Source organism: Acinonyx jubatus, chromosome A2, assembly GCF_027475565.1.
Source record: "Acinonyx jubatus isolate Ajub_Pintada_27869175 chromosome A2, VMU_Ajub_asm_v1.0, whole genome shotgun sequence".
Classification (NCBI taxonomy): Eukaryota; Metazoa; Chordata; class Mammalia; order Carnivora; family Felidae; genus Acinonyx; species Acinonyx jubatus.
In genome coordinates, this window is record NC_069383.1 from 6800854 (window position 1) to 6825813 (window position 24960).

The window sequence follows — 24960 nt, forward strand, 5'->3', positions numbered from 1 at the left end:
CTACGTGTGTATCGGTGATTTTCCACGAAGGTTCACGAACTCCTCAAGGAGAGGGGCCCTGACTGCTATTGGCTGAATTGCGTCCCCCTCCAAATTCACATATCGAAGCCCTGACCCGCCCCCCAGGTGATGGCATTCAGAGACGGGTCCTTTGGGAGGCAGTTGGGTTTCAGTGAGGTTGTGAGACTGGGGTCTTCCTGACGAGATTAGCGTCCTTGTGAGAAAAGGAAGAGACGCACCCCTGTCCCCACCGTGTGAGGAACCAGAGAGAAGGTGGTTGTCTACAAGCCAGGAAGCGGGCCCTCACCAGGAACTAAATCTGCCAGCCCCTTGATCTTGGACTCCCAGCCTCCAGACCGTGAGCAAATACACGTCCGTTGTTTCAGCCCCCGGCCCGTGGCACTCTGTTGTGGTGGCCCACAGCGTCACTCCAGTTTGGCACAGCGCCTGGCACACAGTAGGCTTGTTTAGTGAACCGATGTTTGCCCTCCCCTGACCTGGTCCATGGGGCAAGCATCGCAGTACCTCTCTGCTCTGATGGCACCCTGTCCCCCTTGTGACCCAAAGCACTCACTTGTGAGGACCGGTCACCTCGGGTTGGTGAACGGACAGCCTCATGAATGTGCACGGGGAAGAAAGCTGCAGTTAGACCTCGCTAACCCCTAGCAACACAGCTGTTTGATTGACTTGGCCATCAAACACAGGCCTCTGTGGACAACGGCCCGTTCTATTGTACAGAAACTCCCATCTGACTGAGGCCTTCACCGTCTGCCTGCACTGCCCCTCAGGCACCTGATTTGACAGGGCTCCAGGGTCTCACAGGCTGCTGTCCTTCCTGACAGCAGCCTTCTAATGCAGGAACGGTACTCCGGGACGCCTTCCTAGAGGAGGTGGGCTCTGCTGGAGTTGGCCTCAGGATTTTCTGAGTGGCAAAGTGGAAGAAGCAGATGACTCCCGAACTTTCCCCATGTTTCAAGTAGGTGTTGCTGAGATCCCGGGCCCTTGGCCTCCTTGAGCAGGGCAGCCTGGGACAGGAATTGCAGGAGGGGGCAGGCGTTACAAGGGAGGTAGGGCAGCGCCCAGCGCCTAGAAGAACCCTGCTGGGCTGAGAGCCCAACTCTCACATCCGTGCCAACAACCGGGCCCAGCTCGCCCAGTGGGAGATTCCACACAGCAGCGTTCACAATGGAAGACCTGGACCAGTTGGGCAGCCCGGCTGAGCGCTGACCGTTACTGGTGCCGCCGTTAACCCAAGTAAACCCCGTCGCCTCCACAGGTCTTCCCATGATGCTACAATAATCAGAGCTCCTGCCGGGTGAGGGGATTCAACAGGACCTGAGAACGTGGTGGCCAGAAGCCGGGCTAAATCCGGCAGCTCCTGGAAAACAGGTAGCTCTTCCTCGAGTTCAGAGAAACCGGCGGGCCCCTGGGACACAGGCAGGCACAGTCCGTCCTCCTACAGAATGCTAGGGTCCCCTCTTTTTCCTCCCACCTCCCAGCTCTCCAGCCCTAGTGCCCCAACACCCACCCTCCCCTCCAGAGGCCAAGCCTGGAGCCCTGCATCCTTGTTTTGGGAGGGACCCCTGGGGACCAGAAGTAGAGGAGGGCATGTGGGAAGATACCAAATGGCTTGGAGAGGGTAGGAGAGTACTGCCCCCCACCCCCAGCCAGAACCAGGCATGGGGAGCTGCTACGCTCAAGGTCGAGCTCCCTGTCCCGGTCCTGGGGGCAAATGGATGCCTCAGAGCACACACAGACCTAGAGTTCCGAAAGGGCAGCTTACAAAGGACAGTGAGACCACGCGAGACAGTCCATCCTTCATTTTTTTCTCTTCTGCAACACTGACATTGAGAAGGATCCAAGTCAGTGACGGCCACTGGGAGTGCCACACGAGGGCTTCTTTTCCTGCTGTGGGCCCCTCCCCAAGCTACTGAACCTCAGCTGCCACCCACCCCTCTCGTGCCAGTCCGGCCACCACACCCATACCAGTCCCAACGTCCAGCCCGCTGTGGCAGCACCCTGGGCTTTGGGGCACTCAGGGTTGAGAAGGACCGCAGAGCCATTCAGTCCTTCCAAACATATGCACTGAATGGCCATTAAGTGCCAGGCACTGCCCTTGACATTGGGGCTGTGCTTGACCCTCCTCAGCCGCGACTGCTTGGCTTCTGTCCTTGCTATACCAGCGCGTCTGTTAAAACTGCCCGCACTAGACTGGCCTCTGGCCGTCCGGCAGCCTGCATGGGACAATCAGTCGACCCCTGGGCCATTCCCCACCTCCCTCCCACCTCCGAGGGACAGACGGACACATCCGGCCTCCTGAGTGAGGAATGCTTCGTCTTACGTCCTCCCTGAGCCCACACTGGGACCTCTACCTGCCCCCTTTGGGATGCTACTGGAATTCTGTTCTCTAGCCTTCGGAGCCTGGAGGAAATCGCCTTTTGACGGGGGTTTACACCCTGGGGTCGTAGGAGCCACCATTCCTGGCCACGCGCACCCCCACAGACATCCCCTCCCGCCCCCACGAGTCCGCTTGGGTCCGAGGCGCACTAAAGCGCCTGGTCCTTGGCGCTGGGGGTGGGCGCCAGGGCCCCCCGGTGCACGCGCTGGTGCTTGAGCAGGTGCTGCTTCTGGCTGAAGCCGCGGCCGCACGCGGCGCACAGGTAGGGCCGCTCGCCCGTGTGGTTGCGCCGGTGCCGCGTCAGGTTGGGCTTCTGGCTGAAGCGGCGGCCGCACTCCGGGCACGGGTAGGGCCGCTCGCCCGTGTGGATGCGCTGGTGGATGGTGAGCGCCGACCACCACGAGAAGCTCTTGCCGCACTCGTTGCAGATGAACTGGCGGGGCTCGCCCGGCCCGGCCAGGCCCGCCCGCGCCCGGCCCCACGGCGCGCCGCCCGGGCCCCGGGCCGCCTGGGGGCCGCGCGGCGGCGCCGTCAGCCCCGGGGGCGCCTCGGCCTGCGGCTCGCTGCGCACGGCGGGCCCGGGGCGCGGCGGCGCGGCGGCGGGGGCGGCGTGCGCGCGCTGGTGGGCGCGCAGGGCCGCGCGGCTGGGGCAGCTCTGGCCGCAGCTGGGGCAGCGCGCCGCCTGGGCGCCGGGCAGGTGCGTGCGCTGGTGCTTGAGCAGGTGCTGCTTCTGGCGGAAGCTGCGGCCGCAGTGCAGGCAGGGGTGCGGCCGCTCGCCGGTGTGGTTGCGCAGGTGCCGCGTCAGGTTGGGCTTCTGGCTGAAGCGGCGGCCGCACTCGGGGCACGGGTAGGGCCGCTCGCCCGTGTGGATGCGCTGGTGGATGTTCAGGGACGACCACCACGTGAAGCTCTTGCCGCACTCGTTGCAGATGAACTGGCGCTGCTCGCCCGGCCCCGCGGCGGCGACTGCGGCCCGGGCCCCCGCCTGGCGCCACCAGCCCTGGCAGAGCCCCAGCCAGGCCCACTCGGGGCGGCCCCGCGGCGGCCCGAGCCGCAGGCCACAGCCCCTGCGGGCGGCGGCGGCGGCGGCGGCGTCCCGCAGCAACTCCTGCAGCCCCGCGCGGGCGCCCAGGCGGTCCCGGGCGTGCGCGCGCTGGTGGATGCGGAGGCCCACCTGGTGGCGGAAGCAGCGCGCGCACTCGGGGCACGAGTGGGTGGCGGGCCGCGCGTGGGTCTTCTGGTGCTTGAGCAGGTGCTGCTTCTGGCTAAAGCGCCTCGCGCACTCGGGGCAGCAGAAGGGCCGCTCGCCCGTGTGGTGGCGCTGGTGGCGCGCCAGGTTGGGCTTCTGGCTGAAGCTCTTGCCGCACTTGCCGCACAGGTACGGCTTCTCCCCGGTGTGGGTGCGCTGGTGGATCTTCAGGGACGACCACCAGCTGAACCTCTTCCCGCAGTCCAGGCACACGAAGTGACCCTCGCCGGCAGAGAGAGCCCGGCCCGCCAGCCCCCCCGCCTGCTCAGGGGGAGGGGCCCATCTTGGACCCCCAGGCTCCTCCTGTCCCCCCAGGGCCCGAGGCTTCCCCACGGTCTGGCAAGGCGAGAGGCCCCGATGCTGCTGGAAAATGTTTTCCTTATCCTTCTCGGAGAGCACGGCCTGCGGCATCAGCGTCTGCAGCAGCCACTCGGGCTTCTCTTGCTTGATCTTCATCACCGGCCCATCTCCTGCCGGGGACAGAGAGAGAGTGGACGCGGAGGGTCACTCACTGCTCGTGGGGTGAAGGGAAAGAAGTGCCAGGAAGGCAGAGCAAAGGCAACGGGGCAGGAAGGAGGAGTGGAGAAGGCAGCTTTTAGGAAGAAGTAAGGGGGTATAAAGAAGAGAGCAGGGACGGTAGAAAGGCAGTAAGATAAAGGCAGGTCGGGGTGTGGGGAAGAGCAAAGAAGAAAAGGACAAGAAAGGAAGAGAGGCTGATGCCCCGCCTTCTCTGCCCTGAGGCCCTGAGATGCAGGGAAGGTTAAAGAAACCAAGCCAATGACCCCTCCCACCAAGCAGAAAACGGCCAAGCTTCCAAAGCATCTCATTCTTTTTTTTTTTTAATGTTTATTTTTATTTTGAGAAAGACAGAGACAGAGAGAGTGCAAACAGGGGAGGGGCAGTGAGAGGGGGAGAGAGAGAATCCCAGGCAGGCTCCGCACTGTCGCCGTCAGCCCAGAGCCCAGTGTGGGCTCAGTCTCACGAACCATGAGATCATGACCCGAGCTGAAATCAAGAGTCGGACCCTCAACCGACCCGGCCACCGGCATCTCATTCTTTTTCTAATAAGATCCATGTGACGGGAGCTTGCAAAGTGAGCGCACGCCCGGCCCCTCAGTGTTTGGGGGGCCTAAGCTCCACTCCACTGCCAGGCTCTCCAAAGCAGCCGCCCCGGTGCCTGAGCACCTCACCTTCTTGGACCTTGGCTGTTCGGGAACTTCACCCTGTCTCCAACAAAACAAGAACAAGAAAGTAGGCCAGAAAGGTCTAAGCACCCAGAATAGGTGCTGCGCCGTCCTGACTAAACCCGGGCTGCTTTACTCCCCACGCCGCGCTGTGCGCTCAGGTCTACAGGGTGTGTGTCCCCTGCTCGTGGACATAAGCCGTGATGGAAAAGGTCTGCTACAGACACTAAATACAGACTGTGTGATTCCACTTAGATGAAATTCCAGAGCTGGCAAAACTAATCAGTGAGTTAGAAGTCAGGATAACGGCCCGCCTATGGACAGTGTTGTGACTGGAAGGGGGCCTGAGGGGCCTTCCGGTGTCCTGGCAGCGTTCTCTTTGTCAATCTGGGTGCTGGCTTCATGACATGTTCACTTTATAAGAATTTATAGAACTTGTGATCTGTGCCTTTCGCTGTGTTATACCTCAACAAAAAGTTTACATTCAATAAAAAGCAGGTGAAATTGGGGCGCCTGGGTGGCTCAGTTGGTGAAGCGTCCAACTTTCGCTCAGGTCATGATCTCTCAGTTCGTGAGTTCGAGCCCCACATCGGGCTCTCTGCTGTCAGCACAGAGCCGGCTTCAGATCCTCTGTCCCCCTCTCTCTCTGCCCCTGCCTCTCTCTTTCTGTCTCTCTAAAATAAACTGAAAAAAAAAAGTAGATGAAATAAAACAGTTGTGAACAAAAAAAGAGAAACTCTAAATAAGTTCCAATATAAAAAAAAAACCAATAAAGTAAACCCAAGGAAGTAGGAAGTAGGGATTAATAAAGATAAAAGCAGAGATTATAGGATAAAGGGAACATAGAGATATAAAAAGGAGTCTAAAAATCCTAATGCATAAATGTTGTATCAATTTGAAAAATCTATATAAAAAGGATGATTCTGTGAGACGATATAAATTAACAAAACTAACTCAAGAGGAACTAAAAAAAAAAAGAAAATGCTAAAAGATACAAAAAAGACAGCTAACACTCTACCTCGAAAATGGGTAACAGTCCTCTTAATGATAAAAACAGGTTCTACTAAAACTTCCAGGGAAGGTTTATCCGCAGCATGCATGAACTGTGACAGTGACTAGGAAGGGGAGGGAGCCCCCAGGCTAGCATGGTCCAGTGTCTATAAGACGAGGGCAGAGCAGGCAGGAAACTATAGGTTTAGCATTTGAAAGTAGACACCAAAAACGAACAAGCAAAAATACTAGCGAAGCAAGTTGACCTGGATCTTCCCCAGGAAAGCAAAGATGGTTCAACATAGTTCATGACATTGACATTTTAAACGTGAAGAACTTTCTACAATCTCAATATGTAAAAAATGTCCTATGATAAAATTCAACATCATTTCTGGAGGGAGAGAAGGAAGAAGGGCTGGAGGGAGGAGGCTCTTAGCAAACTAGGAATATGAGGAAACTTCCTTAGGTTGACAAAGAAGCTGCACTGGAGGCTGCAGCAAACGTTATAACCAGAGGCAAGAGATCAGAAACCCATTCGAGTGACGAACAAGGTGATGCTCACCGTCACTGCCACTCTTCAACATTGTCCTTGCGGAACTAGCCAAAGCATAAGGGGAAAAAGAAAAACATATATAAATATTGGAAAGGAAAAGTGTCATTGGCTGATAATTATTCACCTAGGATGTGCAAAAGAATCTGACAAAATATTAGAAATAACAGGGTCGGCAAGATTGCCCGATACAAAAACATACAAAAATTCCTTTTTAAAAATGGCAATAAAAGCTATGAAATAACTGGGAATATACCTGATACACATGCAAAGCTTATATAAAGCAGGGGCGCCTGGGCAGCTCAGTCGGTTAAGCGTCCAACTCTTGATTTCGGCTCAGGTCATGATCTCATGGTTCGTGAGTTCGAGCCCCACGTTGGGTTCTGTACTGACGACTCTCTTGGGAAGCCACCTGCTTGGGGTTCTCTCTCTCCCATCTCTCTCTGCCCCTACCCCGCTTGCGCACGCACACACATTCTCTCAAAAAAATAAACTTAAAACAACCCTTATATAAAGCAAACTATTAAACGTTATTGGAGGGATAAAGAAAAGGTAACGAAAAGGACAGAAACATATTCCTAGACGAGGAGGAAGGAAGCTCTTCACTCCAAAACATGTTTAAATTCGGTGTCATCCTGGTGAAGCAAATTCCAAAATTTCTGATGTGCATAAATCATCCAGGAGACGCTAAAAATGAGCCAGGAAGAATCTGGCTTCTGCACCACTGAAAGCTAAAATACTACCCCTGCATACCTATTCGAACGGCCCAACCAGAACGCCGCCAACACCGATGCCGGCCAGGATGTGGAGCCCCGGGAACTGTCACCCGCTGCTGGAGGCAATGCAGAATGGTGCAGCCACTTTGGAAGACAGTTTGGCGGAAGGAGACCTACGCTCACCATACGGTACAGCAACCGCTCCCCCAGGTCTACACCCAAAGTAGGTGAAAACCTCTGTCCACACAGAAACTTGCACCCAGATGTGGATCACACACGCAAACCGCACAGGACAAGTGCACGCGTGGCTGTGCCGGGGGCATGAACTGATTCAGACCTTTTGGAGAACAATTGGGCAACGCTTATTACAATTATAAATGTATCTGACCTTCCACTTCCTCCACCCAGCAGTTTCTACTCTGGGTGTTCGGCCTAATGAATGCTTCTGTGTGAGTGGACAGAGGAATGTCTGAAAATATTCACTGCAGCGCTATTCTTAACCAGTACTGATTCCCCATCAATAATACTGAAACAAAATTATCACTCCCTTCACAGTATGGAATAGTATGCAGCAATTTAAAAGAATATAAAGGCAGGGGCGCCCGGGGGGGGCTCAGTCAGTTAAAGGTCAGGGTCTTGACTTCACCTTAGGTCATGATCTCAGGGTTCTTGAGTTCAAGTCCCCCGTTGGGCTCTGCGCTGCCAGCCTGGAGCCTGCGTGGGATTCTCTCTCCCTGTCTCTCTGCCCCTCCCCTGCTGGTGCGTGCTCTCTCTCTCTCTCTCTCTCTCTCTCTCTCTTAAAATAAATAAATAAACTTTGAAAGAATAAAAAAAAATAAAAGAATACAAAAGAGCAGTATAGGGTGGCATAAAGATTTCTGAAACACTTTAAGGAAAAAACAAAAAACACAGATCGCAAAATGGTATCGTCTGACCCAATTTATGAAAAATAAAACTATGGACGTACATATGCACAGTCCAGGATGAGTCACGACAGTGGTCACCCTGTAGACAACGTGGACAATATAAAGGCTAGACCGAAGAGGTCAAAGGGGACCCTTGCTTTTCCTGCATTGTTCGATTTCTTTTTATGTTTATTCATTTGAGAGAGAGACAGAGAGAGAGAGAGCACATGTGCACCAGCAGGCGAGGGTCGGAGACAGACAGAGACAGAGAGACAATTCCAAGCAGGCTCTGCAAGGTCAGCACAGAGCCGGACACAGGGCTCCATGCCACCAACGGTGAGATCATGACCTGAGCTGAAACCAAGAGTCAGATGCTCAACCGACTGGGCCACCCAGGCAGTCCTCTGCACTGTTTGAATTTTTATGAGGATACTCAGTATAATTTTCAAACCTTTAAAACATTTTAAGACATAAAATGAAAACCTCCCCTAGAATCTGGCAGCCTTTGGTTCTCGGGCCAGAGAGTTCCGCCCTGCTCCACAGCCTTGCTGCCCGTCACAAGGACTCGAAAGAGGATACGGTGACCGCGGGGGTGAACGTGGGAGTCACAGAAAGTACCTGTGAGGGGCCAGTTTTCCTCCTGGCAAAATGACCTTGTGAGGCCTCCGCAGGTGCTCGGTTGTGAGGAATCATAATTTGAAAATGAAAGTGGTGACTTCAATCGCACATTGGCAGGAAGTGAATACCCAATTGTAAGGAGTTTACTTGATTGTAAGAGGGTTTCCTTAGATGCACTGAAGTGTTGGGCGGCTGAAGTATTTTACGGGGCGGCTAGGGGTCCAAATTGGGTGGGTAGTGAATCCAAAATATACTCACGTGGCAGGGTCCCAGTTAATGCCCCAGAGCCCCACAAAAGCCACTGCCTTACTCTCATTAAACCTGACCTTGACGTTCATCATGGTGCCTGATGGCTGGGAAGGTTCACCCTCTCCAGCCAAAAAGAAGATCCCGGTCTGAGAGCCCAGAGAACGTTCCTGCCCACGGCTGCGGGGCCCAGAGAAGACACAAGTGCCCGGGTTGTGCATGTGCAGACCCCATGAAGTGCACGCACTGGGACTTCTCCCTCAGGGCTCAGGTATTAATGTAAGGAAGACAGGCCTTGGCCTCTACCTGTGGAAGGATCCCTAAAACAAAGGTTCTGCTCCTCCGTGATCATAAAAAGGTTAATTTTTTTTTTAATTCTAAGCAGTTCAGATAAAATAAAAAGGTGCTCTATGGGGAGCTCTTACTCCCCGGAGTTTCTGGGGTGATGAAAATGTTCTGGAGACGGACGGTGGGAGATGCTCGCACAACAGTGTGAATGGACTTAATACCACTGCACCCACTGTATGCTTAAAAATAGTGAAAATGGTGACTTTCACGTTACATATGTTTCACCACGATAAAATAAATAGAACTTAAAAGGTGCTTAAAAGAGGTAAGCTCTTGGGGCACAGGGGTGGCCCAGTCGGTTGAGCATCCAACTCTCGATTTGGGCTCAGGTCACAATTTCACTGTCGTGAGGTCGAGACCTGCATCGGGCTCCATGGTTAGTGGAGATTCTCTCTCCCTTTCTCTCTCTCTCTCCTCCTCCTCCTCCTCCTCCTCCTCTGCCTGCTCTCTCTAGTTCAAAACAAAAACAAAAAAAAGTAAGCTCTTAATTATCTGGAAACTTTGGCCAGCCAGGAAGAGTCCTCCCTAAGCCTGGCCAGCAGGTGGCGGAAGCCTGTGGAAGGCCCAGAGCCGCAAGGATGTGACTGCAGCCCAAGACGCCCCCCAGTCCCCTGGTGCCTCTGTCCTCAGAGGTCAAAGCCAGTGTTCTTCCGCCTCTTTCCTAAGACCCCAGGGTACCCCAGAAGCTGCCACAGGTCGGGGAGAGGGCCCTGGCAGACCCTACCTCTCATGCCTGAATTAGGATTCTCCTTACAAGTTTACCCGGGAAAAGGTTCCTTCTGCTAAAATGTTTGGAACCATGTCCTTGGTTTTCCTATAATTATGGTAATGTCAGCATCACTCACACACACACACACACACACACACACACACACACACACACACACCCTGAGGACTCAACCTTCAAAGTGACAGGGCAGCGGTGGGTGGCAATGCTCACCGAAGTCTGTGTCAGGACCCAGCCCCAGAATGTGTGGTGTCCACGCATCATACCAGCCCCTTGGAACTGGAGGCTTCCTTCCTGTAGTACCCTACCGGCTGATTTCTTTCCCCATCTTAGGTTCATCGCGACGTTTATCCTGGGAGGGTTGGGGCTCTGGAGGGGAGGGGAGGGGAGGTAAAGGAAACTGAGTCACTGAGCCTAGGGGCAGCATTCCTAGGAATGGGCCCTACCCTCCTCCCAGGACCAGAGCCATTCTGCAAAAGGGTGGCTATACTCTCCCCAGGGCCTGCGAGGAGGCTGGGGATGCTGGGGGGTCGGGGGGTGGGGGGGTCTTCCGCTGAAAGCACAGGACTTTCCACTCACAGGAGCACCTGCTTGAGAGACACCAAAACTGATGGCCTATTTCCTCCCATCGGACCGTGAACTCTGAGTGACCCCAGGAAGCCTCAATGGACCAAACTGCACTTGGTGATGGAAAACCAACAGGGATGTCCCACCCGGAGTGCTGGTTTTCAGAGTTCCATCCGCACGCCCGCCGCGCACTCCCTGTGCCACACTTAGCAAGCACCTCGCTCGCCCTCGGGCATGGCTTCCCACGTGGGTGTGCACACATCCCCTTGCCTGGTGAGTCACAGCGGACTTTGTCATTGTATGAGCTCCCATAGTCTGTCTTCTTTCCATTTTTTTTTTTTAATGTTTATTTATTTTTCAGAGAGAGAGGCAGAGAGGGGAGGAACAGAGGATCTGAAGCAGGCTACAAGCAGACAGCTGGATGCGGGGCTTGAACTCACAAAGCAGGAGATGGTGACCCGAGCTGAAGTCGGGCACTTAACCGACCGAGCCACCCAGGCGCCCCTTCTTTCCATTCTTTGACATGACCTTCCACATCCTGGTCCCGCCATGCAGTTCTACAGGGAGGGCAGCAGCACGCGCTCAGCGGCAGGGCAGGGGGGCGACCTGGAAGAGGAGGCCGCTGTTGGCTCCCACCCCTCCCTGTGCTCCCTTACCTGTGCTCGCACCAGCCAGGCCACCCTCCATCCACGGAGGCCTCCGGGCACCCGCTCTGCCGTCTGTGGGGGAGAAGGGGGCAAAGGAAGGACAGCTGGCCATCAGGACAAGGACCAAATGGGGCCCCCGTCCTCCTGCCACCTCACAGAACATGTTCCCTCTTTATTAAGAGCTCCTCTGTCCATGACCTCAGTTGAAAGCGCAGGGCTTTTATAAGCTGCACACTTACCTGCTAGGCAGGAATTATTCTCATTTTATGAGGAGGAAACTGAGGCCAGGGAGGGCCACTGACATGCCCCAAGTCACAGGGAACAGTGGCGCCGGTGAGGCCCCATGTCTTCTGACTCCCAGACTAGAGCCTCACGCCCACGGGCTCCATACCGGCAGGGGAGGGTGTGAGAGACACCACCCCAGGAAACTCAGCTGAGTCCAGAGACCTTCCTGAGTGGTTGTGAAGACACCCTGGAAGGCAGAATTGACCCTCCCAAATCACCGGCCCCTCTGCTGTCCCCTTCCACCCCTATTCCACGTGAAATCACACACAGGCCGTATGGGGTGCTGGTTAGAGTTCACCAATCTGGGGCTCGTCTCTTTTCCTTTATTTATTTTGAGAGAGAGAGAGAGAAAGAGTGCACGCGCGCCAGTAGGGGAGAATCAGAGAGAGAGAGAGGGCAAGGGAGAATCCCAAGCAGGCTCCACGCTGTCAGCACGGAGCCTGACTTGGGGCTCAAACTCACAAACTGTGAGATCGTGACCTGAGCCTAAATCAAGAGTCAGAGGCTCAACAGGCTGAGCCAACCAGGCGCCCCTCCCCCGCCTTTTCTTTCTTTAATGCTCAAAGCTGTGGACACACCCTGACCGGCTCACTGTCAGGGACACGTCGCGCTGCTGGGGGGCCCCAGGCTTTGCACCTCACATGCTGCCCGTCTGCCCGGGAGGCTCTACCCCGGAGCCCCGCGCCGCCTTTCAGGTCTCTGCCTAAACGTCTTCAGAGTGGTCTCCCCAGGCTACCGTGTACAAAGTCACAGCCCTAACTCCACTCCACGTTCCTCCGTGACTTTCCACCACCTGACGTGGTATGTATGTGCCTGCCATCCCCCGCCACGGAGAGCTCAGGACCGTTTTGTGCTCACTGCTGAATCTGGGTCCGGGAGGGAGCCCCCGCCCAGTGGGCACTTCGGGTGCAGAGGCTGCCCTGTACTCGGAGGGGGTGCCGCAGCCTGGGGGCTTCTGCACGGTTCCCTGGCCTGCCCCTCCTAGGGACGGGGATCTTGTTTCACACAACCGTACCCGCTCAGCGCCCAGGCTCGCAAAGGCCCGAGTGAGGACCTGGGGCGTCTGCCCCCCGCAGCCCAGATGCTCGGCTCCCCCCCGCCACCTGCCGCTACAGAGGGGCTTCTCCAGGTCACAGTCAGAGCTTCCTTCCCGCGGCTCGGCCACCTCACGAAAAGCCGTGTCCTGCTCTTCACCTCGGCCCTCGAGAAGCCCCATCCCAAGGGCGTCCCCCTCCCCTCTCCCAGGTCCCCTTCCAACAGCCACTCCCAGACAGGGATCCAGGCTGGGAACCTGGGCCCTGCCCAGAGAGGTGGGGGCAGGGGCAAAGGGCAAAAATGAATTTTAAAAATAGGTAAATCGGGGCACCTGGGTGGCTCAGTCAGTTAAGCGTCTGACCCTCTCAGATCACGATCTCACGGTTCGTGGGTTCGAGCCCCGCGTCGGGCTCTGTGCTGACAGCTCGGAGCCTGGAGCCTGTTTCAGATTCTGTGTGTGTGTCTCTCTCTGCCCCTCCCCCACTCATGCTCTGTCTCTGTCTCTCAAAAATGAATACATGTTAAAAAAAAAACTTTTTTAAATAGGTAAATAATTTTCCCTGGGGCAAAAAGGGAAAGAGGCCCCTCCCTTTTCTTTTACAGCATTTACTTGAGAACAGTTGTCATTCTGAGTTTTTCTCTGCCCCTTAGAGATGCACGCAAATCCTTTTAAAAGCTACCACAAGCCTCTTGCCAGTTTTGTAGCCCAGGCCTCTTTCCCAAGGCCCTGAGAGCCACATCTCTGATACCTAAACATCACGGGAGATGGTGACCCTGGGTCCCGCTGCCCACAGGAGGGAGGATGGGAACCTGACTTCTGTGGTCACCTGGCTCCAAGTTGCAAACCCACCTCCTGACATAAAGATAGGAGCCGTGCATTTTTCTTTGCATGAAGGCAATTAGCAAACACAGGTGGCTACCCCAATCGCCAGGTGAATTCAGGAGGAACTACGGGTGACAAATGGTACCATCGAGGAAGTGCTCTTGCCCGAAGACTAGTTACACTTTATCTTGAGCGTGTGTGTGCACGCACACACACACACACGTGCGCGCACGCATCTGCTGGGCTGTGTAACAGGGTGAGATCTCTTTCTGTTTTCCTGATCTCTTAGCAGATTGCCTGTGATGTGCAGCTCTTTCTGGTTTAATGCTTATTCAGTCGGAAAAAAAAAAAAAACTGTTCTCTTTCTCTCCTCCTTTTGTGGGAGCTTTTCTGACTTGGCAGGAGATTTTGTTTTTAATTCTATTTCCCCAACAGGGGTCTGCCGTGCGCTCCTATCGTGGTTTCCTACAGACACTAAAACATGCTGGTGGTGCAGAGAAAAAGCGGGCGTCAAGACGGGAGGAGAAGGCCCGCCGGGAGGACCCTGATGGATGCTGAGGCACCTGCCCTCACGCCCCCTCTTCCCTCCGGGGTTCCTGTGTGTCCCAGCCTTGGGGAAGCCTCTCATCCGCTGGAGACACAATGGCACCCTAAAGAGGTTCAGAGGGCTGACAAAGGAGGAGGCTACCTCAGTTCAGGGAAAACTCAGAGGGGCCAGAGCCCCCAGGGCCACAATTCAAGGTGAGGACAGAGCTTAGGACCCGGCCTCATTCACAAAAGCCATACACAACACCCTTGAGCCCGATTAGATCAGTGCTCCTTGATCCATTCTGTCTTCCAAGGAATATTAGGACCTAAAAATCACCTCAGGTGGCAGAAAGGCTTCAATTCTTGGTAGATAATTCACAGCGAGCCATAGAGCAGCCCCTCCCGTGTCCCAGGGTACTTCTTTCTGCCCCGGCCACACTAGGGCTCAGGGTGTGGTCCGAGTCAGCAGAGTGGGATCAGAGGGAAGGGGACCCGAGGAGACAGGGGACAGGGGAGGCACAGAGGACAGCAATGGGGGGCAGGCCCCCAGGTATTGAGGGCCCATCTCCAACTGGGTGTTCAGGTGGGATGTGTCTGGAAAACAGACCAGCAGGTGTCCTGCAGGTAAAGCCCTGAGGAGGCCAAACGGTGGAAAGTCTCCACATGTGGCCACGTCTCTGCAGGTCTGTCTGCCAGGCCACCCTGAGCTGTGCCCTTTCTAAGCTTTTCTCTTCTGCCTCCGCCCTGCTATACTGCTCTGCCTGTCCCTTCCTACCCACCACTCCCCCACCCTCCCTGACACACGGCTCACCTGACCTGGCCTGGAGTGCAGCCTGCCCAGAAAACAGAAGGAAACGAGGCTGACCCGCCACCCCCACCAGTGCCCACACTGAGTCCCTGAAGGCTGCTCGCCTGGCCTGTCATGCAGGGCCCTCACCCCAGTCTCCAAGGACCTCCCCCCGCCCTGCTCAGCAAGTTCTGTGGATCTGGGGACAAACCCCTGGTCACCTCCCCCTTCCCAGCACCTGGCTCTGGGCCCGGCCCTCCCCACACTGGGTCAGGCTGCAGTTGGGATGACAGCCCCCCAAAGAGAGGCCTCCAGGGTTGGAGGGGGGGGGGGCAGCTGCATGACAAGGCCAGACCACACAAAGCGGGGATTGTGCCCTGCAGCAGGTGGTGAGGTTTGGGGGCAGGGGAAGGTAACAAAGGGGCTTTGCTCTCAGCAGAAACGTGGGGGCAGGGAGGGGAGAGGACAGCAGCTGGGGTGAAGAGAAAGGCCACAGATGCGAGGGGCAGCACAGGGACATGGCCACGTCTCCCCGCATGCTCCCAACCTCAGCCCCTGGAGCTTTTTCCAGCAGCCAAGCACAGCCTTCTTCACAGATCAGGCCTCAGGCAGGAAGAACCGAATGGCACCTCCCGTGTCCTTTGTCACTGGTGGCGTGGGGATTGGCCACGTGCCAGGAGCGGAGGCTTGGAGGGGGTGGCATCTCCCCAAACCCTGGCCGAAGGCCCAGCTCCCAGGCCCTTCTCAGCCATGAGCTCCCCCCAGGGCCACGCCCAGCTCCTCACCACCCACCACTGCTCCCCCAATAATCCCCGCCCCCCCCAGAAACCGCTCTTCCCAAAGCGCCCCCTTCTCATCAAGCTGACCCCCTCTGCCACACCAGCAAGACTGCCATGGTTCCCGAATCCTCCGCTTCCATTAACCCCATCTTTCCCACCCCTCAGCTGGCCTGATCCCACCCGCTCCGCAGTGGATGGCCCACCCGCCCAGCCTCCCACCCTGGCCGCCACATGCTCTCATCCGCCTGGCCCGCTCCCAGCTTTATTTCCTCGGGTCCTGTTTCCCCGGTGGGCAGGCACCACTTCTCATCTCCTTGCCCCGACCCACCGTGCTGGCTCACACAGGTCACATGCCCAGGGAACGGGACTCCAGACTGTGGCTCAGGACAGCATTTGCAAGGGGGTGGCCCGGCGGGCACAGGCTCCAGCCAGCCCCCGCTTTGGGCAGATGCTCTCAGAATGTCCCCTGGGAACGGAGGTTCTGCCTCTCCTAACCTCGTCTATTGAGGGGAGTGCGGGACTTCCTTGAGATCTTGACATTGATCTGGCTGTGGAAAGAACGGTGGTCAGCCAAGACTCCACTACGGCCAGGGAGACAGCCACTACCTACTGAGCACTTAGCCGGCGTCGCCCATTTCAGCCCTCACAACCAATTTCGGCTCAGGAGCCACGGCTCCGAGAAGTTAAGTCATTTGCTCAAGGCCACCCAGTTAGTAGGTACCAGAGCCAGAGGGGTCAGCCTGCCCCAGCCAGAGTTCTTTCTCCTGGACCACACTGCCTCCTGGGAGAAAGTGCAGGACTTAACCAAACCTTAAACTTCCAATCCCTCGTTTTCAGGAGTCTGGCTTCTGTACCCACATGTGGTTATTCAGATTTACATAAATTCAAGTTTAAATTCAGTTTTTCAATCACACTGGCCACATTTCAAGTGCTCCAAGGCCTCATGGCGCTCGAGCTACCGTATGGACAGCAGAGGACATCCCCGTGTTCACAAAGCTCTGCTGGATGGCACTGCGCTGGACTGTAAGCTCTGGGCTTGCCCTGCCCAGTCCCTGATATGCTCGATTTATAGGCACACCTCATTTCATTGCGCTGTTTTCTTACACTTCACGGATACTGCATTTTTTTTTTTGGTTTTTTTTACAAACCGAAGGTTTGCAGCAAATCTGCACTGAGCAAGTCTATTGGCACAACGTTTTGCAACAGTATTTGCTCACTTTGTGTTTCTGCGTCACATTTCGGTAATTCTTACAATATCTCAAGCGTTTCCATTATTGTTGTATTTTTTTATGGCAATCTGTGATCAGTGATACAACCTGCTGAAAGCTGAGGTGATGGTTAGCATTTTTTAGCAATGAAGTTATTTTTTAATTAAGGCGTGTACATTGTTGTTTTAGACATAACATATATATAATGCTACTGCACAGGTAACAGACTACTATATAGTGTGAGAAACCAAAAAATTCACTTGATTCGCTGGTATGCACTGAGAAACCAAAAAATTCACTTGATTCGCTTTATCCCAGTATTTGCATTACTGCAGTGGTCTGGGAATGAACTTGTAATGTCTCCGAGGTATGCCTGTATACTGAATGAATGAATGAATGAATGGAGAAAATAAACGAAGGAGTGAAGAGAGGGCTCCTCTGGCCCCAGTCCTTGGTCACTAATGACCACGATCTCAGGACAAGTTGATGATGTTTTTTGCCTGGGAATCCAATTTCAGTCAATATCAGTGGATGTTTTCATCTACCATACAGCAATCACAGGCATCCGAGAAGAAGCTGATATAAACACTAAATGTACACACAAACACATCCAGAAACCACCGTATCTAACATCTAACACAGCTGTATAAACAAAAGTCCAAAGGTGCACAAATACAATACGGAGACTCTCATCCCTGAGATCACAGTTGCAAAACTATATGCAAAGTACGATGAAACTGAGGTGTTTAGAAACCCAGAGATACACCTGCAGACTCACAGAGACCAGCGTGCGCCAGGGCGGACCACATAAGCAGGGCACGGCGTGCTCGTGAAAGTGGAAATGTGGATCTCTGCAGGACACGAGTATCCTTGCATGTTCACGATCCTCCCAACTGCCCACTGCTTGAGAAAGGGATCTCAGGGAGACGGTAGCATGATGGAGGACCGCCACCTGTTAGGTCACCTGCGCTGGGGGAAGGGACAGGATGAGGTCAGCCAGGCTGTCGCTGGCTGGGGAGAAGTCGGATCCACCCAGGAAGCCACAGATGGGAGCACTGGGGTCTGCTCAGCAAGCCCAGAGCAGCAAAAGCCCCCTCCCAGGGCCAGTCCTGCAGGGGGTCTAGCCCAAGAGGAAGCAGCAAACCCTTCCCCTGCGACCCTGAGCCCCACAGGGCTGGCCCCTCGGCCGGGTCTGCTCCCAAAGCCTGCCCCTCTTCTCAGGACCCGGTCTCTCACATCGGGCCCATGTCACACCCAGACTGGGGATCAGGGCCCTGAGTCCTAAACCACCTGTCCTTGGTAAGCCACTTTGCCTCTCGGCCTAGGGTTCCTAAGGTGAAGGTGACTGAAAGGCCTACTCCCCAGGTTTGTCTCGAGCACCGAATGAGACAAAGCTGCAGGAACACTACATAAGCTTCCCGAAGCCTACACACCAGCGGTCTCTCTCTCTCTCTTCCATTCCCAGGGACTGAGAACAACCCACTCCCCACCCCCTCAGCCCTCTCCAAAGGGCCACTGCCGCTCACTCTTCCTAAACCTTTACTCCTCCAGCTGCTTCAGAATCTTCAGAGGCCTCCAACGCCCACTCAGTCACCCCCAACCCTGCTCACCAGCGTGAGCGGGCCTGGCGGGAGGAAGAGGGTGTGCCCGGATTTTACTGTCGGGACTACCTCAAGGCCGCGCACAGCTCCATGTATGGCAGGTCACTGGACCCTCAGCGGCCCTGGGGGAGGAGAGGCTCCTGTGGGCCGGGTGCAGGTGCCTAACAGGGTAGGGGCGGAGGTGGCCCTGTGGGCAGTGGTAAGGAAGGCAGGGCTGGGAGCTGGGGTTGCTAAGTGCCAAGTAGGAGGACTGGACTAGAAGCCTTGGATGCTTCTGCTGGTCTGAGGCTCAAAGCTTCAGCTCTGTTGTGGGCAGGGTGTCGGTGGAGCCTGTCTCCCGGGACCTGTTCCAAAGCCACTGGGCCCTCTCCCAAGGCCAGTCCTACAAATGCCACTCCTGTACAAGGCCTGCACCCTGGGGTTGTGTCCCGGCTGGCCTCTGGATAGTCAGCTCTCTCCAGGTTTCAGGGCCCTGAATACCAGACCTCCCACCTTCCTCTCATCCAGAGTTTATGACCAAGGAGGACACACAAAACAGTGGATTTAAAATCTTATCAGAAACACAGCCCAACTGCTCTCAGGGCCCCAGGACACCTGCTTCCTACCTTACATGGCCCCAGGGCCCATAGACAGACAAGCAGGCCCAGAGGTCCCAGCTCAGACCTGGGAGGTGTCTCCTCCACCACCTAGAGGCCCACCTCCATCCCACACCCCGACGTGAGCATGCTCAACATCCTTCTGTGACTCCCACAGGACTCCCCAGCCCCTCCTGGGCCTCCACTCCGTCTTCCTCAGATCTCACTCAGCCCCGGGTCTGGTGTGGGTGCCCCACGCACCTTCTTCCAACCCCCGCCCCTTCTCCTACTTCCACTCCAGCTTCTTCAGACCTAGTCTCCCAAACACAGGGTCCTCAGTCCTAGAAGAGGGGTCAGAGGTGGGGAGCAAGGGGAAAGGGCGGGCCACAATGCCACAGAAATTATTAAATGGTTATCTGGAAAACAAGAACACCTGTTCCTGTGTATAGAACTGTTGAATCAAGCAAGGAGGAAAAACAGTGTGAAAGACTCTGAAGAACGTTCACAAAGTGCAAGACAAATTATTTTTAGGTCACTGCATTGCCTTCACCCCCTCCCTGCCTTCCACATTGTAAGAACTGCACCTGAGGGTTGCCCTGGTAAGAACAGCCCCGTTCAGTGACTTCAGGTTCCTTCTGGCAGCATTCCCAGGGAACCAGGTCCATAGACAGCCCAGGCAGCTGCCTTATCCTCTCATGCCTGCCCACCTCCCCAAGGTCCAGGATTTCACCCCAGGCCAGTCTCAGAGGGCCCTCCTTCCAGGACCTCTGCCCCCACCTGCCCAACATTGGCACCTTTGCAGGGACTGCCCCACCCCCGCCTCCCTGCCCCCGTGCCTGTCCCTCACCTGTGGCATTCACAGCCCCAGTCTCTGTTCACCCATCTCCCTTTAGAGGAGATCCCTCAGCCCCAAGTCCAAGACTCAGGAGGCTGCCAGGGCCTGGGGACCCCCGTCACCCGATCTGAAGGCAAGGGATGAAACTGACTGCTAACAACACTTTGAACAGATGTCGCGATTCCATTTATAAACACCTTTCCGCACCCCCTGCTTCATTCAAAAGAGCTTGGAAAGGGCAAAGAGTGCCACCCCACTTGTCAGATGAAGAAAGCAAAGCCCTGAGGTGACATCCCTTGCCTCAAAGAGTTAGACCTAAGGTCTCCTTCTGCACACCCCAACCACACTCTTCCCTCCCAGCCACCCCTGGGCTAGGAAATCTTGGATTCCTCAGCTTAACCCTCACTAGGGGGCAGGTGCATGGGTCAGACCACCTCCATGAAGTTCTGCACTTTGTCCCGGGTAGCCCTTGTCTCTCCAGTGGGGACAAAGGGTCTTCATCAGGCCTCCCAATACCACGGCCACTTGTCACTACCACAAAGTGCAACTGTCCCAATGCATCAGTCACTAAGTTGTGCTAATGCTATTTTTAGTGCCTGCAAGATCCTACTGCCCCACCTCAGTCAGGTCTCCCTTTTCTTGCCCAAAGACTGTAGCTTTATAGTTTTATAGCTTCTCTTGCCCCTCCAATCCATTCAGCACCCAGAACTCAAAAACTTTACCTAAAATTACAGTGAGGACAGGTTACTACTTTGCTTAAAATATTCCAGTGGGTCCCCACCACTTGCAGGTTCAGCTAAAAATGCCTTGGCAACACCATTTAGAGCCTGGCCTCTGCTCACCTCTCCTCACCGCCTCCCAGCTCCCTATTGTCCCAACATGTGACTCCCTGACCTTGTAGCATCTTGGCTCGCCCATGACCAGTCTTGGAACACTCTTGCCCAGCACTTCTCTGCCCAGCCTAGATCAGGGATCACTTGGACTTAGAAGCCTTTCAGGGTATGCCACCCTCAGTTAGGGGCCCTTCTGTTTGACCTGTGCACCTGCCCAACCCAATATCATGTACATGGAATAATAATTCATCTGGGGGCACCTGGGTGGCTCAGTCAGTTAAGCAAGCGACTCTTGGTTTCAGCTCAGGTCATGATCTCACACTTCATGGGTTCTAGCCTTGAGTCGGGCTCCCGCTTGGGATTCATTCTCCCTCTCTCTCTCCCCCTCCCCTGCTCTCACTCTCTGTCAAAATAAATAAACATTAAAAAGCATAATAATAATTCGTCTGTCTCCACAACAAGACTATAAAGATCTCATCATGGAGTATTTCTCTCTCCCCAACATCCAGCCCAAGGTCCCACGTGTTGTAAACCATGAATGAAAATTCTAATAAAGAAACATTTACAATACAGAAATTTAAGTCCAAAACAGATTAGAAGCACTGAATCATGGAACTTTAGAGTTGAAAGGAGACTCTACCCTCTAATCTGTTCATTTTACAGATGAACAAGGACCCAAAAAGAACAGCTAATTAGTGGAGGCTGGACATCAGGCAGCCTCAAGCTCTTGGGCTCTGACCACACCCAACCCCAGGTCTGGCTGACGAGGACACACTCCAGGCTCCCTCCCACCCAGAGGACTGGAGGAGGCAGCATCTCTGTATCCATCCTCCACCTTTACAGGGGAAGAAGCCCCCAGCTCCTACCCCCACCCCCACTGAGGTCTTGACTCCGGTGCCCATTTTCCTGGAATGGACCCTCCCCAACACACACACACACACACACACACACACACACACACACACACAAACACACACACACACACACACACACACACGCATACGCACACACACGCACGCACTCTGTGGTGCTTCCCTCTTATTGTTCGCACTCCCAGTGTTTATGCCCACTCATTTACTCATTTATTAAGCACCTACTCTGTGTCACTCTGCGGCGAGCACTGGGGTTCCTGCCCTCCAGAAGCTCGGTCTTTCGCACAGCTGACACAGCTCCCAAGCATCCGGGCAGCGCCTGGGCAGAACGCGCCCGGAGGGACTAGGGATCAGTCCCCCGCTCACCACCCTGTCCCTCCCGCTCTCACGCCCCCCCCCCCCCCCCGCTCTCTGCCCCAGCCTGCAGCCCCTTCCACGCACGACCCGGGCCCCTTTCCCCAGGGGCTGTGTGGGGGTGGGGAAAGTTCGGGGCCGCGGCGTCAGGGGCTCAGGGGACCCCGAGACCCCGGAGGCCGCCTCCAGCCCGAGGCTGGGTGGTGGCAGCGCGGGAGGAGCGGGCCGGGCGCTGGCCCCACAGCACGGTCCGTCCCTCCGCACGCCCCTCCCGCCCGGATTCGGAGGGACTCGGAGGGAGGAGACGGGAATAAATACCTTGACTTTGTGGTTAAGGTTAACGGGAACTGCCACCCCGGGGCGACTTGGGCACTGGGCTCCCCGGCCCCGCCAGTCCCGGGACAGGCGGGGCGGGCACCTGCTCTTGATTGGTTAATGGGCCTGGCCGTCCCCAGGGCCGTCCCCCCGCCTGATTGGCTGAGCGGCTCAGATGACCAGCTCCGCCCTATCGGAGAAGCCCGCGGGGCGGCCCCTTTGTTCTCCTGAGCCAATAGCCCGCGTGGGCGGGGTGACCTCGGTGCCCGCAGGGCCTCCCGGGGCCCCGCGCAGCGTTAACGCTTTGGCCGCCGGCTCCGGACTCGAGTCCAGGGCTCGGAAGGGAAGGGAACGGAGGCGAGCCCGGGTGCTGATGACCGGGCGGCGCCGCGGCACCCTGGTGCTCCCCTCGCCGTGTTCTCCCTCCGGCTCCAGCCCCGCGGACGCGCTCTCAGATCGACCCGGTCGTTCCGCAACTATCCGTCCGACTCAGGGACGCGCCCGCACCGCTCTTGGTGCCGGGATCCGGGGGAACAAGACGTATAAACCCCACTCTGACGCTCCCACTCGAGTGTGCGTGTGACATGGTGGTGGCACTTGGCGCTACGGTACACCAAGTCTTAGGGTGAGAAGCAGTACTTGTCTCGCGCGACCCGAGAGAAATCGCCCTCCGCACCCCGCGCTGTCCCAGGCACGTCGTGGGCGCGTGATGGACGATCCTGGGGTCTCTGCGAGAGACGGAGACATCATTAAATCCAACCCCCTCGCTTTCTCCTCAAGAAACAGCGGTCTGAAGAGGTCACGTTCTTAGGTCGAGTGCCACTGCTGATTTTTAGAGGCAGGGTCCAGACGACCAAGGAGGATCTTCTGTTCCTGGGGATCTTCAGGAAAGAGAATTTTCATTTCTACCCACACTAATTGGAAGCCAAGGTTCCTTTGTACCAGTGAGATTCCTGACAGTGCTGCCTCAAGCCAGCTAGGTCAACTCCCACCGGCAGGATGCTCTCTGGAGCTGCCTAGAAACTGCCTTTGAGACACGAGGTTGTTAAAAACATAAGCTGGCCGCTCTCTCTCCGAGACTTCCTACAAATCTACCGTTAAGCGGGTGGACCTCATTCTAATTACTCTAAAGCTGCCTACTAAGCATTTGCCACGGCCCCAGCTATTGTTTAGCCGCCTAACAATAGATACTGTTGGACTGAGATTCTGTCAATTTTGCCACTAACTTCTGTGCAGTTTTTACAAAAGATACTTTTCTGTCGCTGGACTTTGACTTAACTGTAAACGAGTTAATAATTTCCTAGTTAGATACTTACCTTCCTGGATTTTTGCAGGACCCAAATTGTTCAATTGTCTATGGAAGCATTTATAAAGCATAAAACCCTACACAGAAGCCACTCGGCCATCAACCTTTTACAGAATCCCATTCGTCTCTTCATTTTCTTGATTGCCTACTGAAGGTTTAACAAAGGCTTGTGTAATTCCAGTATGCTAGTTCCCAGATCTGCCACTGGTTATGAATGAGAAGACCACTTCTCTCTGGACATGGTTCCTCCTCTAAAGAGTGCAAGACTTCCTCCAGATTGACATTTCACGACCAAGAGTATTTCAAGGACCAAAAGAATGAAGCCCATCTGGGATCCTATTTGCATTAAGAAAAAAGAGACAGACGGAGCACCTGGGTGGCTCAGTTGGTGAAGCCTCCGACTTCGGCTCAGGTCTGGATCTTGAGGTTTGTGAGTTCGAGCCCTACACCAGGCTCTCTGCTATCAGCACAAAGCCTGCTTCTGATCCTCTGTCCCCCAGTCTGCCCCTCCCCCACTTGCATGCACCCATAAGCGCGCTCTCTCTCTCTCAAAAATAATTAAACATTTTTTTAAAAAAGGAAAAAAAAGAGAAAAGACAGAATGGGGAGCAGGGGGGAATGGAAGACTTCCACATTTAAAAAATATATGTCTGTATTATTAAATTTTGACAAGATAATTGAGTACTTTTGTAACTGTAGAAGAAAAAGGAGGGAAATAAAACTGGACACCTTGGGACAGAAGCATAGCTCCTGTCTGCGGAACTATGGCCCCTCCAGCCTGAGCATTTCCTCCTTCAAGACTGCTGTCAGCAGTGCGCCATGCTGAGCAAGGATTTGGGAACCACCTGGTCCCCCAAGGGACCCAGAAAGGACCCACGGACCCAGCTCTGTCACAGCTTTACCAGCCCTCTCACGGCAACTTCTGTGGCTCTCCCTTTTTCAGGGCACTTGGGTGGCTCAGTCGGTTAAGTGTCTGACTTTGGCTCAGGTCATGATCTTGCGGTCGGTGAGTTCGAGCCCCAAGTCAGGCTGTGTGCTGATAGCTCGGAGCCTGGAGCCTACTTCAGATTCTGTATCTCCCTCTCTCTGCCCCTTCTCCACTTGTGCACCCTCTCTCTCTCTCAAACACAAATAAACATTTAAAAAATGTTTAATAAATAAAGATGATGGTTTTTCAAAGTCAGGAGCCCTGGTCAGATCCTCTCTCCCACATGCTTTTCCCCAACCCGCAAGTAAAAACCCTAGATGCCTGAGGACCTGTCTCCTGCTCCCTGCCCATCATCTCCAGACATTGACCTACTTTCCTGCCCTCCCCCCCCCACCAAAAAAGCATGGTTCCCCTTCCCTTGAAGCCCTGGGGTCCCATAAAGAGATATTGGAAGTGAGGCATTCTTGAGACAATGCTTCCAGTCTCTGAAAGATAATTTGCCATTTACCACACAGGTTTTTCAGTGGCTCCCTACCCTCATAAACCCGTATGAAGCTTGGAAGCTATCTACTTCCATCCTACACGCTTGGGATGGGGGAGTCCCCATCGTCTCTGCTGTCATCTAATACACATACACGTCCTCCCCGGACTTGGGCCTCTTGGAGGTAAGGACAAGATCTTGTCCTGGTAAACCCCTAGTTTCCATTGTGACATCAAGACCATGGTGGGCATTTAATGATGATCTGCCCCC

General features: G+C 55.1%; 1 protein-coding gene across 9 annotated transcripts; it reads right to left on the bottom strand.

Annotated features, from left to right (window-relative positions):
* Nucleotides 1–1803: 1803 nt before the first annotated feature.
* Nucleotides 1804–23810, bottom strand: ZNF775 (zinc finger protein 775). 9 transcript variants are annotated; one of them, XM_053217906.1, is made up of 5 exons: nt 21979–23810; nt 11155–11217; nt 10939–11055; nt 10145–10300; nt 1804–4117 (listed from the first exon to the last, which is right to left on the bottom strand). In XM_053217906.1, the coding sequence occupies exon 5, from the start codon at nt 4101–4103 to the stop codon at nt 2547–2549; it is 1557 nt and encodes a 518-aa protein (XP_053073881.1). In that variant the 5' UTR covers nt 4104–4117; nt 10145–10300; nt 10939–11055; nt 11155–11217; nt 21979–23810; the 3' UTR covers nt 1804–2546. The 9 variants fall into 9 exon arrangements, with proteins under 9 accessions (XP_053073881.1, XP_053073884.1, XP_053073880.1 ...); XM_053217909.1 differs by lacking the exon at nt 21979–23810 and adding an exon at nt 21532–21548; XM_053217905.1 differs by lacking the exons at nt 10145–10300; nt 10939–11055 and adding an exon at nt 6384–6418.
* Between the last annotated feature and the right edge of the window lie 1150 nt (nt 23811–24960).

Coding starts and splice junctions, on each gene's coding strand:
- ZNF775 (XM_053217902.1), bottom strand. CDS start 21,614: ATGCTTGGGAGCTGTGTCAGCTGTGCGAAAGACCGAGCTTCTGGAGGG. Junction 11,218..21,531: donor TCGCCGCAGAGTGACACAGA/GTAGGTGCTTAA, acceptor TCTCCCCCACAG/ACGGCAGAGCGGGTGCCCGG. Junction 6,419..11,154: donor CCTGGCTGGTGCGAGCACAG/GTAAGGGAGCAC, acceptor TGCTTTGGCTAG/TTCCGCAAGGACAATGTTGA.